At 40.8% G+C, this 18,362-nt stretch overlaps 1 protein-coding gene across 3 annotated transcripts in view; it reads right to left on the bottom strand.

Moving 5' to 3' along the window:
- Window positions 1-18,362, bottom strand: part of LOC118841756 (c-Maf inducing protein) — a 277,697-nt gene that overhangs the window by 101,350 nt on the left and 157,985 nt on the right. For all 3 annotated transcript variants that reach the window (XM_036749349.1, XM_036749348.1, XM_036749350.1), the window contains exon 2: window positions 12,854-12,979. In XM_036749349.1, coding sequence (XP_036605244.1) covers window positions 12,854-12,979 — 126 coding nt within the window. The remainder of the gene's footprint in view (window positions 1-12,853; window positions 12,980-18,362) is intronic.

Genomic DNA, 18,362 nt, shown 5'->3' with positions numbered 1-18,362 from the left:
ACTTCTCTGTACTCCAGGCAACTTTCTAAGATTATAAATTGCAGAGAAGGTATCAATTTGCTTTGATAGTATAGTTTCTTCAACAGGAAGTTCCCTGTACCAGTGAAAAATCATAGACAAAGTCCCTACCCTATCCCATTTTAAAAGTAAAGGTTAATCATTGTTTTTTTAAAACTAAATCTAATTACATTTTTGCCATTGTTCAGTTGTTCAGTAGTGTCCATGTGACCACATGGACTTTGTCCATGGAGTTTTCTTGGCTAAGTTACTAGAGTAGTTTGCCATTTCCTTTTCCAGTGTGTCCCCACTTTACAGATGAGGAACAGAGGTAAATACAGGTCAAGTGATTTGCCCAGGATCACACAGCTAAAAAGTATCTACAGCCATATTTGAACTCAGATCTTCCTGACTCCAGTTCTATCCACTGTACCACCTAGAAGCCCCTAATTATATTTTAGCATCTTTGTTTGCTGGATTTAAAAATGTCCTTTATGACTAAGAATTCAACAAATTCAAAATTCAAAAACCTTAAAAAAAGTAAATCACACCTATGACCAATAATCTGTCATAAAAAATGCAAAGAACAATACCAACAAACATTTATCATCATTTAACCTGATAAAATTAGGCTCTAAGTCCTATAGAATGGGCCCCAATGGAGATAAAGGAATACATACATACAGCAAGTAGACTAGCAGAATTAAAGAGTCACAAGAGCATAAATTGATATTGTTTTTAGACACCTTAGAGACAAAGGATCACTGGATTCGAAGCTGGAAGGGGACTTAATGATCTTCTAATCCAATCCCCTTGTTGGATAGATGAGAAAACTGAGGCCCAGTCAACAATCAACTATACAAAATAACTTGTGGGGGAAGGCTCAGAGAGGGAAAGGGACTTGCCTAGGAGCTATATAGTTGAGCTATATAGTTGACATACACAGGAAGACTAATTCCCTGTCTAATATTTTTTCCACTATATCACAGTGTTTCCTTGAAATAACAACCTCCTTGAGTTCCGTACCTTGGGACTAAAATACTTGCTATGACAAACAGCATTTAATTAGCAATAATTCTGCTTGCCTTAAATATTTAGACAGGCTTTTGGAGAGTAGTTTGAAAGGGCTAGGTCCCTTGGGGGAAAAAAAAAGCTTTCCATGAAAGTGTGATGCTTCTCTTGACAAATTTCCCAAAATTGTTCCAGTTATTAAATTGACCTCAGCAACTGCCCTTAGAACCATACTGGGATCAGTCTTTTCAAAAACAGCTTGTAATCTCCCTTCTGTTATTCCTCTAGATGGTAAGCCACTGTGAAAATCCTCTAGCGAATGAGAAAACCATAACAGCACCATGCAACAATGAGAGTTGTGAACTTCAAAGAGGTAAAAGGTGAAGGCTGCATGATTTTAAAATTATATTTAAGTCTAAAAAAAACCCTCCATTTATTGTTGAAGTTGAATGTATATAGCACAAATACCAGAAAACAACTTTCCTACCGTCATGAATGAAGCCTGTTCTCCAATATTTGTGTCCATCCTTTCCAAGGTTTTCCACCTTCCTTTTCCCTATGCTTACTCTTCCTTCTTCCAGATTTTCTCCCACACTTCAGCCCCTGACACTCACCATGGTGGCCTAGATTTTCCATGACCACCTACAATTCTTTCTCTATTTCTTTTCCTCAGAACTTTTAGGCTTTCATTCATGGGACTATTAAATGATGAACTCCTTGGGGTTAATACAGCAATCGAGCTTTCAATTTTTTACCATAATAACCTGGAGAATTACCACCTGCTCATAACTGACTGATTCCTTGGCACAAATATCATCCTCTTTAGAACAAGGATTCTTAATTTTTTGTGTGATGGACTTCCCTCTTAAAAGGCTTAGGAAAGTTCAAAGTCTTCCATCTGGAATGATAAAAGTTGGGGAGGAGGGGGACAAGTTTGGGTTGTGTCCTTCAGAGAAAAACCTTACAACACCCCCCCCCCCCCCGCCACACACACACACACACACAGACACACAGAAGATAGCTTTTGGTACTTCCATCTGAAACAACATCCATTTGGCCCAGTTACGGTATTTCTCATGTCTTCTATGGGCCTACACCACCCACATCACTGCAGCAGTGCAGTCTTCATATTTTTTGCTGCTTGGCGGCCACTGGGGCATGTGGGACAGGAGCAAGGGAAGACTATGGCAGCAGCCCACAATGGGCAGGGTGAAGGAATGGGAATGAACACCCCAAGGCGAAGAAATCAGATTTAAGGCAAATGAGGTAACAAATTTAAAAGGTGCTTTGAACTATATGAATGCACCACGTTGCGACTGATATTGTTACTTTCTGACCTTGAAATCACTAAGTCATCCTTTGCTTTTAACTCTCCTAAGCTGTCCTCAATGTGAATATTCTCCCACACTGAGGGTTGTTTTTGCTGCCCTCTTCTGAGCCTTTTCCAGCCCTGTAAAGAAGGGAATGGCACAGAGCTGTGGGTAGCATCAGAGTTTTGCCTGTAGCCTTTGTGTTCCCAGAAAGATACCACGACCCCAGTCAAACCTTCATAGCCCTGAGCTCAGAGCAGAGACACAGCTGTAGAAGCGATGTGGTCAAAGGAAGGATGCAAAGCAGATTACCACTGCTCAAAGAGGAGAGCCAAAGGCTTGAGGGGTGAGTTACCACAGGGACTGCTTTCTAAAAATAACATTATTAATATATATATTAAGTGTATCAAAGTACAGATACAAAAAAAAAATCCCCATTAGTCATTAAGACCAAAAACAAAGATATATGTATATACATACATATAAAGGAAGATAGATATTTCATAAGCAGGTAAGTGTCTCAGTGGAGTGACTGGGCAGGAAGTCAGGAAGACCTGAGTTCAAATCCCTCCTCAGACACTTAATAGCTACGAGACCCTAGGCAAACTCTGCCTTAATACATGGGAGAAGGAAAAGGCTAATCACTCTTATTTATCTTTGCCAAGAAAGGCCCATGGACAATATGGTCCACGGGGTCACAAAGAATCAGACACAACTGCACAACAAGAGAGACAGATATAGATATAATAAAATCCAACGGGTCTACATAAAATACAGTTAAATTACAGAGCCATATTTGCAAAATCCTGGTAAATAATTCCAGAGAGATCACTTTTCAAACAACCAGTGGCGACCAGCTGCCATTGCCACCAGTGTCTGTCTGCTTGTCCTGTGGGATCTAAATCACCATTCTCCCATTCTATCTTGATTTCTTCCCTGCTACGTGGTGCAATACAAAGACCATTGTCCTTGGAAACAGAAGGCTTGTGTTCCAAGTCTTGGCTCTCTCAATGATTGTTTTCTTAGGTGAAGCACTCTCTCAGTACCTCAGTTTACTCATTGAGGGGATTTGGCCTCTACTGTCCCTTCTTGGATCTCAAATTTTTTGTTTTTACAAAGACATTTAGCTGAACTCAGATCACTGAGAAGCAAGAACTAAGGATTCCAGAGAGTCAGGAGAGCTTCCAGTGGCTGGAGAGGAAAACAGTTGATGGAAAGAATGGAATGGAATGGCCCAAGTAGGCTTAAGGATTTCAAGGTATGAATGCTTAGAGGAGAGGATATCTAACACAGGAATTAAGTCAAAACATACAAATACACAGGAACTGGAGTAAGCAATCAACTTCTACTTTTTACAGGAAAAGCAAGGGCTTGAGACTGCAAAGGCTGATAAGAGCTTGAGTCAGAAGACTGGAGTAGCAGATAAGAACATCCAAGTGTGGATCACATGAGGCTCTAAAGCACAGTGATGAGGAAGGGAAGTCAATCATCTGAAGGAGCCTCTAGGACAGATATGTAGAGATAAGCGTGAAACCTGGTTATGCCTGAAGCAAAGCATTACACACAAGAAGAATGTCCTCCACGTAGAAGAGTCCGGTCCTGGCAACATCTCCCACGTAGCAAGAATGACCTCTGGGCTCTGTCGGCCAGTCAATCCCGTCATCTCTACATCGCCTCTAGCGATACTCCAGGGGCTCATGATGCTTCCCTTGGCTAGTCTAACCACCAGTCTCTGGGCAATAAGGGGCTGATTTAAGAAGGGCATAAGGTGAATAGGGAGAGGCTGTCCTCTAGTTTAAAAAAAAAAAAAAAAGGAAGTACCCCACCCTCACATAAACACAGCAGCCTAGGGGTCAGAAAGAATGAAAAAAGCCTGGATTTGGTAATTAAGAGATCATTGGTATTTCATCCCTTTCATCAACTGTCCCATGTTCCTGTTAGGAGGAAGGCTTCACCTGTGGAACTGTCTCTCACAAACAGGAATGTGTGCTCAGGTCTCTTCCCTCAGTTATCTTCTTTTCCCTTCAAGCTGATTAAGTTGGACCTCTTCTTTTTGATGGCCACTCTACCACCTACAGTAAGCTGCCTCCTCAACCAGATCATTTCTACCCTCAGTGAGTTCTTGTCATTATCATCAGTTTCCCTCTGTACTCAGTTCCCCGATTCAGAACAGTATAGGGTCTCCTTTCTGCAATCCCAAGTCCTGGCTGTGGCTGTGCTGCTATTTAGGTTCCCTGGGAAATTATTCTATCAGGGTAGTTCAGACAAGCTCCATTATCCTCTAACAACAGTCTTGAAGAACCCTCTCCTCTTTACCCCTGACCAAATGCTGCCTGTTCCCCTTCCCTCCCTGCTCCCCATGGGAGGATGTTCAGGACAATTGCTTCCCACCCAAAAGCATCAAATCCCTGAAAGTTAAACCTGACCTCTTTCATCTGAAAAGTTTCTTTTTTCCACATGACCACACTATCATAACCTAGCTAGTTTCTTGGACCAGCACATAGCACATAGATTTTATTTACTCCATTAAATACACCTCCTCCCCCGCCACTGCCACGACTCCTCTTAACTGTGTTAGCCAAGGTTCTGTTCCAAGTCTCCTCCTTTTCTCCTTCTATATTCTTCTCTCAGTAGCCTTATCAGATCCCATAGGTCTCCTATCTCTATGCAAATGACTCATATATCTATATACCCAGCCCCAGACTCTCCCCTGAGCTACAGTCAAGTATTGTCAATTGCCCATTTGACATTTTAAACTGGATGTCCCAGAAATATCTCAAACCCAACATGTCTAAAACCAAATCTTTCCCCAAAACGCTGCCTTCTTCTAAACTTCCCTATTTCTGCTGAAGTCACACCACCATCTTTTCAGTCTCCCAGGTTCAGAATTTCAACACTATCTTGGAAACTTACTTCTCCCTAAGTCCACATAGTCAATCAGTTGCCAAATCTTAGCATATCTACTCCCAGCATCTCACATTTGACCTTTCTCTCCACTCACACAAGGTACAAGCAGTTCAGACCATCACTACCTCTTCCCAAGATCACTGTGATAGTCTCCTAATTTGTCTCTTTGAATCAAGTCTCTCCCTACTCTAATCCATCCTACACACTGATGCCAAAGTGGCTAGGGGGTGTATAGATAGAGCACTGGGCTGAGTTAGGAAGACCTGAGTTCAATTCTAGCTTTGGATATTTACAAGCTGTGTGAGCTGGGGCAAGTCACTTAAACTTCTGTCTGCCTCAGGTTCCTCAACTGTAAAATGAGGATAATAACAGCACCTATCTTGCTGGGTTGCTGTGGGAATACAATGAAATAATATTTGTAAAGTGTTTAGCACAGTGCCTGGAATACAGTAAGTATTTTCCTTAAGCTCAGATCTAAATGTGTGATTCCCCTGCAAAGATATCTAATAGGATGTCATTCTAGGATAGGCACAATAAGAAAAATAAAGAAACTTCTTCATTTTATAAGGGTAGGAAATAAGCTTTTAAAACCCTATACGACTTGGCCCTACCCAATCTTTCCAACTTTCTTGATCATTACTCCCCTTCCTTCGCTCTTCAATCCAGTTAAACTGTCCTATCTGACCTTGGTCATGACTCTTGACCTCTATAGGTAAATTTCCTCTCCTATCAAATGAGGACGTTGAACTACAATCTCTTCTAGTTATAAATCCTATGACTGAGGCAGTTAAGTTGAAGATGTAGCTCTGGGCAGTAGAACACTGGGCTTGGAGTTGGGACGTATTGACTCTCAAGTTCCCTTCCACCTCTAAGTCTATGATCTTATGAGTGCAAGGGGAACTTGGCAACAGAGATGAGAAAGTAGTGCTACTTTCTAAAGGCATTCATTGCCCCTTATCCTTACTGAGGGGAAGAAGGAGGAGGGGTAGTTGATTGCCTCTTTTGGTCTGTTTTATAAACCATTAGACTATTTCAGGATTTTTCTTCAGTGGGGGAAAAGTCAAGGACCCTAGACTAAAAATAGTTTTATATTTCATGTAAATCTTCATCTGTTTGTCCACTGAGCCAGAAGGCCTCCAGGACTTTCTGGACCACCAATGTTTCACCTCCTATTGTCTGCCTAAGGAGAACAAGGACTACATAGTACCTTCCAGGATCTGATCAAAGGCATGCACAGCTGTTCCCAAGCAAAGTAAAAGGTCATTGAGATGACCTGCCGGGACAAGGGAGAAAGGGCATATTTGTGGGCCAAGTTTCCTATACTGTTATACTGGGACCTAATCCAGACAAATGTAGTCAGATGGGAGAAGGTTCAGATTCCTGAGGATCCCTGGATCCAATCAGATGAGGAAATGATTCAAAGATGAGGAAGGAACATGAAGAATTGGCTTATTTCACTCCTTTTAGGTCTCACAACCCCACTAACTTCTTTAATTTTGGAGATGCCATATTCCAGTGAATTCCACCAAATTTCCCACTTGCTGTTGCCAAGTTTTTCTTACTGTTTTGTTGTCAGAGAGGTGAGAAAAAAAGAACCAAGCCATCTGCAATTGAGGCCACCTCAGCCAGCGAGTGCCATAGGAAATCTACATTGCCTGTTACTAGGCAGGAAAGTTCACTCTATCAGGTTCCAGGCTAAAGGGCCTTTTCCCAAAGTATAGAATAAACAGATGCTTCCCAGCCCTGGCAGCTGACACAGCATGCCTGTCTTCCTAAAGAGGGCTTTCTTCTTGTGGAAGCCCTGCCAAAACTGGCACCAGGGGAGTATATGGGTACAGGATGCGTCCTAAGCCAACTGCCCAGCCCCAAATGCCTTTGTTAGGGGAAAGCCAAGAGAGATAAGAAAAGAGGTAATATTTTCACTTGCCACAGAATGGACCAAGGAAGAAAAACCCTATGTCAGATCAGGAAATAGGATTAATTCCATATTGAATAACTTCTAAGCAAAATCAGTGTGAAACACAACAACAACAACAACTCACATTTGTATAGTATTTGAAGGATACAAAAACAAGACATCTCCCTCATCATATGCCTGGATCAAGTCTTATAATGCCCAAACTGCAGAGGAGAAGCTATAGGGAGAATCAGACAGAGTGGATTCAATCCAACAAAGTTACTAAAAACCCACTATGTTCAAGGCATTGTTCTCTAGGCTCTAGTAATAAAAAACCAAAAAATGGTACCTTCCCTCAAGAAGTTTACATTCCACTGGAGAGGCAACAAACACACAAGTAAATAAATACAAAGTGTACAAAAAGCAATACAATGTAATTCAAGGACAGCATGCTAATAAATTGCAGATGGGAGGGGCTTTGTGTAGCAACTGTCATCTGATTTGTATTTTGAATTATATTATGAATTCTGTTAGACCAATGGTTCTCAAATATTTTGGTCTCAAGAACCTTTACACACTTAAAAATCATCGAATATCTCCAAAAAGTTTTTGTTTATATATTATATCAATATTTGCTGAGTTAGAAAGTAAGACTGATAAATGTGTAAAACAGTAATTCATTTAAAATAACAAGACTTATGTGTTAACAAAAATAACACATTTTTATTAAAGAAATAACTTTTAAAATAAAATATTTTAAATAGTAAGAAGAGTGGCACTGTTTTACACATTTTTTGCAAATCTTTTTAATGTCTGACAGTGGAAAACAGCTGGATTCTCAGATCTGTTTCTGCATTCAATCTATTGCAATATGTTATTTTGGTTGAAGTACACAAAAAAAATCCAGCCTCACACAGATATGTTGTTGGAAAAGTTAATATTTTAATAGGCAAATAGCATCTTCATACTACTATGAAAACAGTTTTGACCTCTCAGATCCCCTAACAGTGTCCGAAGAACCCTAGAGGTCTACTGGACACAATTTGAGAATCACTGTATTAAACAAGGGTAAAGAAGGAATATATTTCAGATATGGGGGATCATTTGTGCAAAGGAACAGAATAGGAGATGGGACATTGTGGTGGGGAACAACTAGCAGAATAGAGAGTACATACAGCAGAATAATTTAAAATAACTCTGGAAATGTAGGTGAAAGTCAGATTGCAGAAGGCTTTTAATTTTTTTTTTTATCCTAGAGGCGATAGGGACCCATTGAAAATTTCTGAGTAGAAGAACAGCATAATTAGATCTGTGTTTTGGGTATATCACTTTAGGGGCACCACTTGTGGGAACAAACATCCTTGTTATAGCCGTAGACATTAAGTGACATTTGTAGGACATTCATAAACCAAAGAAACCCTAAAAGGTTTGTAAAACAGGTTTGTAAAAAAATTCTGAACTTCCCCAATCTGGCCTTTTTAGCAGAGGGTGATGGCTATCTACAAACTGTGTCTGGATAAGGAGGTTTGGGCATGGTGCAGCTGAGAAGGAAGCAGAATCTATGGAGGACAGAATGTATACTTTTCTAACGAACTCCTTTTGCGACCTGAAATATAGACAGACCAGCTCCACGAACTATAGCAAGAATTTGCACGAAAGCCTACTGCCATTGCAAGGAAGTCAGGGGCTGGATATGGCTGTGCGTACCATATGACCTGTTGGGACAAGGCTGGTGGTAGAGGGAAGGAGCCTAGCCTTTAATAAAAGACATTTAGAATAAAAGAGAGTTCAAATGCAATACAATATGATCCAGCAAGAATTTATGAAGCCCTTACTATGTGCAAGGCAACATACTAGGCACTGGCATTTGAAGCCCTTTACAATCTGGCTCCAACATATCCTTCCAACATTTTCCATTATTCTCCTTCATGAATTCTACTGTTCTAATAAAACCTTCCTATTGACCATTGCCAGTACACAACATTTCATCTCTGGCCTCCCTACTTTTGCAAAGGCTGTTCCCCATAGCTGAAAAGGTCTCCCTTTTCAGCTGTCTTCTTGGAATTTCTAGCACTTTTCAAGGCTCCACTCCAGTGCTAACTTCTGCATAAGGTAGTGGTATTCCCCAAACAGGAAATTTTTGTGTACTAACTTTTTACATGTTCTGTATTTACTTATCTGTAAAATGTTGTTTCCACCAGTAGAATGTAAACTCCTTGAAGATAAGAACTGCTTTCATATTTATTTTTGTATCCTCATTGCTTAACCCAGGGGTGGGGAACCTGCGGCCTCAAGGCCACATGTGGCCCTCTAGGTCCTCAACTGTGGCTCTTCGACTGAATCCAAACTTCACAGAACAAATCCCCTTAATAAAAGGATTAATAATAATTATTATTGATATTATATAATAATTAAGTATAATATAATAATTAAAATTTAATAACAAAGGATTAATAAAAGATTTGTTCTGTGAAGTTTGGATTCAGTCAAAGAGCCACACTTGAGGACCTAGAGGGCCACATGTGGCCTTGAGGCCGCAGGTTCCCCACCCCTGGCCTAACCACTTAACAAATGTTTGCTGAATTGAACTGAAATGGCATCTGAGATCCCTTTCACCTCTAGAACAATGATTTTATGATAGGACAAGGGACTTTCCTTCTCCTATTGGGATATAAAATGTAAACTTATAAGTATAAACATGAAAATGGGAGGAAGGAGAGAGCAATAATAATCCGAAAAAATTAAGGCTTCCCATAGGAAATGGCATATGAGCTAAGCCTTGTAAGAAGATAGAGATAAAGAAGGCATATATTCTAGTCATAAGCAAACAGAGGGAGGTGGGAGATAGCTGGGACTGTTGAGAGATGCTAAGACTTCATCATACTCCTTTTCTTTATAGAGTAGGTTCTATCTCGAACACAATTTCTAGAACCCCTTGCAGGGAAGGGGAGAGGTTAGGGTTATAAGACAAGGGACCTTAAAGAAAGCCCATGGCAGGGGTCCAAAGACATCAGGTTCAGTCCATTTTCATTCCATTACTAGGTATCTGAACATTGTTCTCTTTTTCCTTCAAATGAAGAGCTTCTATATGCCCCAACAAAACGTATCAGTTACCACACCCACCCCATTGTATAGCCCAAGGCAGTATAATTTTAGAATGTTTCAGTTATCACAGAATAAGATTTTCAGATCTAAGACTACATACTACAACATCCCTAACATGACAACGCATTATAATTTATTCAATAAATGCTACAAGATTACGCTATACAATTACTATGTTCTATTATAATGTTTGACACACTGCTATATGACAAACCAGTCTAAGACAAACAGTCAGAAATGGAGAGACAAAAATTCTGAGAAAGCACTCCCTCTTTCCCCACCAAATCTCCCCAATGAATACTCTCCTCAACCACAGAGAATTCTAATACCTCTCCTGCCCTTGGCCCTCCATTGTGCCTTATAACTTGACTGGAAACCCTCTCCCAACAGGAGTCTAGCTCTAACGGACTGATTTACATAACCACACACGGCAATTCTTGGTTCCACGATGGGTAAGGAGGCAGCAGCAGCAGGAGGAGGAAGAGAAGGAGGGTGTGGGGAGAAGGGAATAAGATTGGTTAGCTATAGAGCAAGGCAAACAGCTTAACATACGCAGAGCCGAGAGGCCGAGGTGAAAAAGACAGGGGAATGGAAGAAAGATGGTAAGGGAAAAGCAGCACCCACCTGGATTGTAGAGCAGGGAGAAAAATGTCTCTCCTCCCTAGGGATCCTGAGCCCAGGTATTCTGTGAGGGGAAGGCTCTCTCTTCACTCCCCACCCTACAGAGCTCAGTGACACTGACCAAGGGTGGGAGTGGTGGTGGTGATTTTCTCAAAAGATACAGCTGCTTATCCCCATGGCCGTGACTGGGGGTCCCTTCTGGATCTAAGTGCTGCTGGGCAGCCCTCCCGTTCCCTAGAGCTCTGAGGGCTGTTTTGCTTCCTACTCACTGCTGGTTCGTCAGCTCAGCAGGGGGAGCCTGACGTGGAACTGGTCATGAAGAGAGGCTGCAGAATTGAGCCCCTGCCAGAAAGCCAAGTTTTACTCATCACAGTACAGTGTGTGGTTCCATACAGACCCGTCAGGAAGGCCAGGGCTCTAGGATAAAAGCACCTAACCTTCCCTTCCTCCTAAACCAGGAGTGGGGGGGGGGGGGGGTTTGGTTGTGGGAGACGAGCAATATTATTGCTGTTATTAATAATAACGCTGATGACGACAAAATCCTCCTCTAATGTCCTGTGGCACCAGAAAAGATTCTAAATTCTTCGATCTATGGCAGCAAAGCAAGAGCTCTAGAAGATCCCACCAATCTGGAAAGGATTCAGGTACAGATCTGGGGACAGGCTGTTTGTCAGTCATCTGAAGACTAGCCCAGCTAATCATGAAGAGACTCACTACCAAAAGGTTCACCTATGGAGGACACTTGTGGGGGAGGGGGACGGGTGGTAGGAAGAACATATGCAGAAATTCATGAAAACTAGCTACTAAAAGCTGGAGGAGCTATGATTTCTGTCAGGGCAGGAAGGACTGTGGTACTAAAGAAATAACGGATCTTTTCAAATAATGAAGAACACTGATCTTAGCTCACATGCATATACTGCTGCAAAATTTACAAAAGGCTAGATAAAGAGGGGTTCCAGACATTGCTCCTCAGCATTCATGTGGGTTGTTTGGGGCTGAGTAAGCCACATGCTGGGGGCATAGATACGGAATAAAGATTTCTCAAAGCTCTGAGAAGGAAGGTAGATAGCTTAGGGAGTCCTTTCTTATCCTCCTGAAGAAGTAAAGACCCTCCAGTGGCACCACCATCCCCCTTCCCCATTCCCTACCCTAAACATGCCCTCTGAGGGCTATTCATGATTCTCATTCACTAATTGCTCTGGGTATCTATAACTAACTAAGAAATGCCCACAACTTCCCTCTGTCCCAACAATCTAAACACAGGTGGAAGACCATAGATTACAGACCTAGAATGGAAAGGAAAGAACCTCCAGAGTTCTTTGTGGAGGTCATATGGTTCAATCCCCAGCCCAAGGTCATATAAGAAGTAAGAGACAGAACCAGGATTTAAGTCCAGATTTTCTGACTCCAAATCTAGGATTTGTTCTACCATACTACACTACCTCTTGGATTCCTTCATTTACAGAGAAGAAACCTGAGGTCCATTCAGGTAAGAGACTTTGTTCTCAGTCAGTGAGTTAGTGATAGAGCCAACCCTATCCTAACTCCCAGGCTGGGCTCTGCTCCATTCAACCAGATTAGTTCCTGGAGTAACAATCTAGGCCTTGCCTTTGAATAGGGGTTTAGGGAGTACAGGGCCACGTCAGGAAGTTTTCACAGCAGGTTCAGCATGTCCAAGGAAATATAACTCTATGTTTTCTTGAAGAAAAACTGAGGACATTCTTCCTCTTACTTAAAGGAAACACCTATTTATCCCCACCTAAACCCCTTACCCAGATAGTTATCTACCACACCTATTACAGCAGAACTCTAGTGTGTGTGCTATTGTTATGACAGAGTTGAAAACCATCTCACATCTTTCCTCTCACTCTGGGGGAAAACAATAAGCAGACAGAAAACACGAATCTCCAGTTACTTGGTCTTGACCCAAGCCACCCTCCCCCATCCAAGGGAAGGTAAAAGAGAGAGGAAAAAATGCTGGTTCATGTTTGTTTACAGTACATACTTGCAGTAAGACTGTGCCCCCAGGAATTGTGAGCTGTAAACAGTACTTAGGGGCATTCTCCCAGGACAGCAGCTGAACATCTTCAATAGCACTGTAGGAAACACAGTTTTCCATGTACCCAGTGGGCTGTAAGGAAACAGAAAACACATATATTAGTTTCAAAAGTGGAGACAACATTGGATCTCAATCCTAAGGGTCCAATAGCAACACACCTACCCTTGTGATAAGTCAGGTAAGTAGCTCTAATGAGCAACATCCAAGTCTCAAAAAGAACCATAGCTTTAATCTATTGGCAATGCCTGCCTTGGAGAGCACAGTGCACAATGATCACACTTCCCTCATACTACTGGTGAGGAAGGAAAGATGACAAACCAAGGCCACTCTCCAAATGGAGGCCTTTGTTCCACTATCACAGAGAGAAGTCAATTAGGACACAGTCTCTAGTGAATGCTCCAACTGTGTAGTGAACACAGTATCAGCCATTCCAGTGACAAAAGTTGGAGAAAGAAATATAAGATACTGCCCTTGGCCCCAGGGAGCTAATTATCCAGTTGAGGAGTCAGAATCAATGGATCTACAAATGCAACAAAGTCACCTACCAAGAGCAAGCAGGTAAACTACAAACTGAATACAAATTATTGTACCTGGGGGAGAAAGGAGTCTAGGACAAAGTCAGGGTCTGGGGGGCTTAAACCAGGGAACACGGCAAAGGTTCCCCAAGAGGTGGCTTTATCACTTTGGCTTTGTCACCCTGTATGTTACTATCCCCAATATATTTCTATTGGCCAGTTATGACAAATACAGGTTTCACTGTATCAGACAGGAAGCTATCTGACCAGGTTCCTCCATAGCTGGATGGGCAGCTTCAGAACTCCAGCATGGCCTAATCCACAGTTCCTGAATTTTGTAATATTATCAGACTTCCTCATGTCTGCGACGTGAGCTTACTCACATCTTGACCACTGGGTACACGTTCTCCCACTCTCATCAACCCCACTTTCCCAATGAGTTCAGTTCCTGGATCAATCTCCCTTTCTACCCTAAGTCCTGTCGTCTTATCAGAGGACTTCAACACACATATACAAGTTTCCTCAAATACCTTTAAGATTAAGTTCCTCAGTCTAATCAATTCTCATTGCCTACTCACTCCCCTACTCCACCTCAGCTATACACAGGGGTGGTCATACCCTTGATTCTGTCACCCCCATTCCAGTTCCATGTTTAAGAACTGTGAAATTCCATCACTTAGTAATCTTTTATCATTCCATCTCTCCCTGTGCCATACTACTCTTAAATCTATTCTTCATGCTCACTCACCATGATCTTCAACTCCTCTACCCCTCAGTATTTTTCTAGGCCATCATCTATGCTCTAACTACACTCTCAGTCTTTCCTAATCTCAATCATTTGGTGAAGAGGTCAATTCTTCATTATATTCTTCTCTTGAATCTCTTAAAATATGGTGAATGACCATATTGCCTTTCTAAATTCTAAGAATGCTACGTCTTCGGCATTCCCCTCATCTGTCATATATAACTGCCTTTATCTAAGCTAAGTGCCCCCATTTCTTTTAATCCATCATGTTACATAACAGCCCTCAAGTCTCCTCCTTGTCTTGGTCACATTTCTCTGGACATGCTCTAGTTCATTAAATGGTGATCAGAACTTTAAAATGGCAATCAGAACTGAACACAATGCTACAGATGTGATGTAATCAGAGAAGCCGATATTGAGACTACTATTTTCCTTGCTCTAGATACTATACCTCTCTTAATGTGGCTGCCATCTTGCACTATTGATGCATATTAAACTTACAGTTAACTAGGATACTCCCTTATCATTAGTCATGTTTTTAAGTACTGAAGGCTGATTGAAAACAAAAGATCAACTAGTGATTATTTAGTCTGGTCTTTTTTTTTTAAAGGAAAATGAGGTTAATCCAACATGACTTATTTTTAATATTGCCTATTAATGATCGCCTTCCCTTTTGAAGTGCTTACATATTCTTTAGTAACATTCTGAGATTTTATCAAGATTTGACATCAAATTAACTCTATAGTTTGAAATATTCACTTTCTTCCTCTCCAAAAATCAGTCACACTTGCAAGTTTGTTTAGTACCCTGGGATGTAGTTCATCCTCCCTTACCAATCTCAACCCAATAGTAAAGCAATTCAATTCCACATTGTCTTCTTTCCTTGCATCTTCACCCCCCTGTTCTCTTGCTGCACTTCCTTGCCAAGTCATAGACCCAGGTTACTCCCATCAACTGCCTTCTTTCTACTCAAGTAGAACTGAACTAGAGGAAGTCACACAATTCTGCTTGATTGCATACATTACAAATTTATGTTTGCTAATCTCAACTGGGCTCTCAATGCAACAGGGTAATCCTTTTTATTTCTCCATAATTGATTCCCTATCTCACTTCCAACTGAAGCTATCCAAACTCTCTCTTCTTTTCCCAAACCCTGCCTACCACCAATCCTCCCTTTTCTCAGCCAAGAAACTCACCTCATAGTTCACTTGAGAGAACAGGGATAATTAGCCATGAACTCCCTGTTCTAGCCTTCTCTATATCTCAAAACTTAAGGACCTCATGCCCCCCAATCTTTCCTTCACTACTCTAGTCTCTGATGAAGAGGCAATCCTTCTCCAAAAGTCCAAACTCTCTTCATGTGCTCTAGTGCCAATACCTATTCATCTTCTCCACCAGACTCCATCCTCAATCTTCCTCCTCTCCAGTCTTCAGCTTCTTATCTACTAGTGCCTTCCCCACTCCCTAGAAACATATTCAAATCTTCTGTCCTTTAAAACAACTTTCATCAGACCCTATCAATTCCTCAAGTTATTGTCATCTCTCCTCCCTTTTTCAACCAAACTCCAAGAAAAAAAACTATCTACATTCATTGTCTCCACTTCCTCTCCTCTTACATTTCAACCTTTTACAATATGGCTTGCAATCACAACACTCAGCTAAAACTGTTCTCTCCAAAATTAGCAGCAAATCTATAGCCATATGAAATAATGCTTACAAACCCTAATAATTAGAGAAATACAAATTAAAGCAACTCTAGATTATACCGCCCACTCATCCTATTATAAAAGTTGCCAAAAGAAAAAATGACAAATGTTGGAGGGGCTACAGAAAAACATGCACTACTGGAAAGCAATTTGGAACACTGTTCAAAAAGTTACCATACCGCATCTAATATGCTTTGGCCCAGCAATATTACTTCTAGGTCAATACACTAAAGAGATCACATAAAGAAGAAAAGAATCCACATGTACAAAAATTTTTATAGCAGCTTTTTGTTGTGACAAAAAAACTAAGAGGGTACCCATCAAGAGGAGAATGGATTATGGTATATGAAAGCAATAGAATAATATTGTGCTATAAGAATATGATGAAATGGGCAGTTTTAGAGAAACCTGAGAAGAACATGAATGACAGAGTATGAAGTGTGCAGAACCAGGAGAACAATTTACACAATCACAACGGCATTGTTAAGACAAACAATTTTGAAAGACTTAAGAACTCTGATTAATGACCAACTGCAATTCCAGAAAACCAATAAAGAAGCATTATCCACCTCATGAATTCAGGATGCATAATGAAATATATAAACATATTTTAAAAATATAAGCAATGAGGGAATTTGTTTACCTTGAGCATGCATATTTTTTGTTATAAGGATTTTATTTTTATTTTTTCAAAGGGTGGTGAGTAGGAAGAAGAGATTTTCATTAACAATAAAATAAAATAAAATTTAAAAACAAACCAAAGTTTGCAGTGCCTCCTTAACTGCCAAAAATGATGGCCTTTTCTCAGTCTTCATCTTTCTTGACTTCTATGCATCATTTGACACTGTTGACTAACCTCTCTTCATGGATACTCTCTGATCCTTGCATCAAGGTAATGCAGTATTATTAGCACTGGGCCTGGAGTCCTGGAGTCAGGAAGATCTAAGTTCATATTTGACCTCAGACACTGGCTGTGGTGACCCTGGACAAGTCACTCAATCCCTGTTTGCTTCAGTTTTCTCAACTGTAAAATGAGGGTGATAATAGTACATATCTCCCAAGATGGTTGTGAGCATCAATTGAGATAATATTAGCAAAGTGTTTAGCAAAGGGCCTAGAGCCTGGAGCTTAATAAATTCTTTCTTGTTTCCTTCCTTCCTTGGTTTTCATGATGCTACTTTCTTCTACCTGCCTGACTCTGCAGTCTCTTTTGCTGGTTAACTTTAACACCAGGCCCCCTAAGCATGGGTGTTCTCAAAGGCTCTGCCGGGGCAGATGGTTCATAGACTTATGTATTCAACCCTATTATCTCCTCCAGGACTCAGTACTGCTTTGCCAATTTCACACTGGATATTTCAAACTGAATATCTAGTTGGGAATATCTCAAACTTAACATGTCCAAAACAGAGGTTATTGTCTTTTCCTCAAAATCTATCCCTCTGTGTGTGTGTGTATATATATATATATATACACACACACATATATATATGTATAAGTGAATGTGTATGTGTATATATATATATGTATGTGTGTGTGTGTGTGTGTGTGTGTGTGTGTATATATATATATATATATATATATATATATATATAGACAGAGAGAGAGAGAGAGAGAGAGAGAGAGAGAGAGAGAGAGAGAGAGAGAGAGCGGGCACAGGGTGAGGTGAAGATGAAGGGAAGATATCTAAAAGAAATAAAATCAAATTAAGGGATGAGAGAGGAATATATTGAGAGAGGGAGATAGGGAGAGATAGAATGGGGTAAATTATCTCGCATAAAAGTGGCAAGAAAAAGCAGTTCTGTAGGAAGAGAAGAGAAGGCAGGTGAGGGGGGAATGAGTGAATCTTGCTCTCATCAGATTTGACCTGAGGAGGGAATACCATACATACTCCATTGGGTATCTTACACCACAGGGAAGAAGAAGGAAGAAGATTTAAAAAAAGGGGGGGGATGATAGAAGGGAGGGTAGATGGGGGTGGAGGTAATCAAAAACAAACACTTTTGAAAGGGGACAGGGTCAAGGGAGAAAATTCAATAAAGGGGGATAGGTTAGGAAGGAGCAAAATATAGTTAGTCTTTCACAACATGAGTATTGTGGAAGGGTTATACATAATGATACACATGTGGCCTATGTTGAATTGCTTGACTTCTTAGGGAGGGTGGGTGGGAAGGGAAGAGGGAAGAGAATTTGGAACTCAAAGTTTTAAAAACAGATGTTCGAAAACAAAAAAAAAAGTTTTTTGCATGCAACTAGAAAATAAGATACACAGGCAATGGGGTGTAGAAATTTATCTTGCCCTACAAGAAAGGAAGGGAAAAGGGGATGGGAGGGGAGTGGGGTGACAGAAGGGAGGGCTGACTGGGGAACAGGGCAACCAGAATATACGCCATCTTGGAGTGGGGAGGAGGGTAGAAATGGGGAGAAAATTTGTAATTGAAACTCTTGTGAAAATCAATGCTGAAAACTAAATATATTAAATAAATAAATAA

Source organism: Trichosurus vulpecula, chromosome 3, assembly GCF_011100635.1.
Source record: "Trichosurus vulpecula isolate mTriVul1 chromosome 3, mTriVul1.pri, whole genome shotgun sequence".
NCBI lineage: Eukaryota > Metazoa > Chordata > Mammalia > Diprotodontia > Phalangeridae > Trichosurus > Trichosurus vulpecula.
Note: the sequence above shows the minus strand (reverse complement) of the source record. Positions and strands in the feature narration are given on the sequence as shown.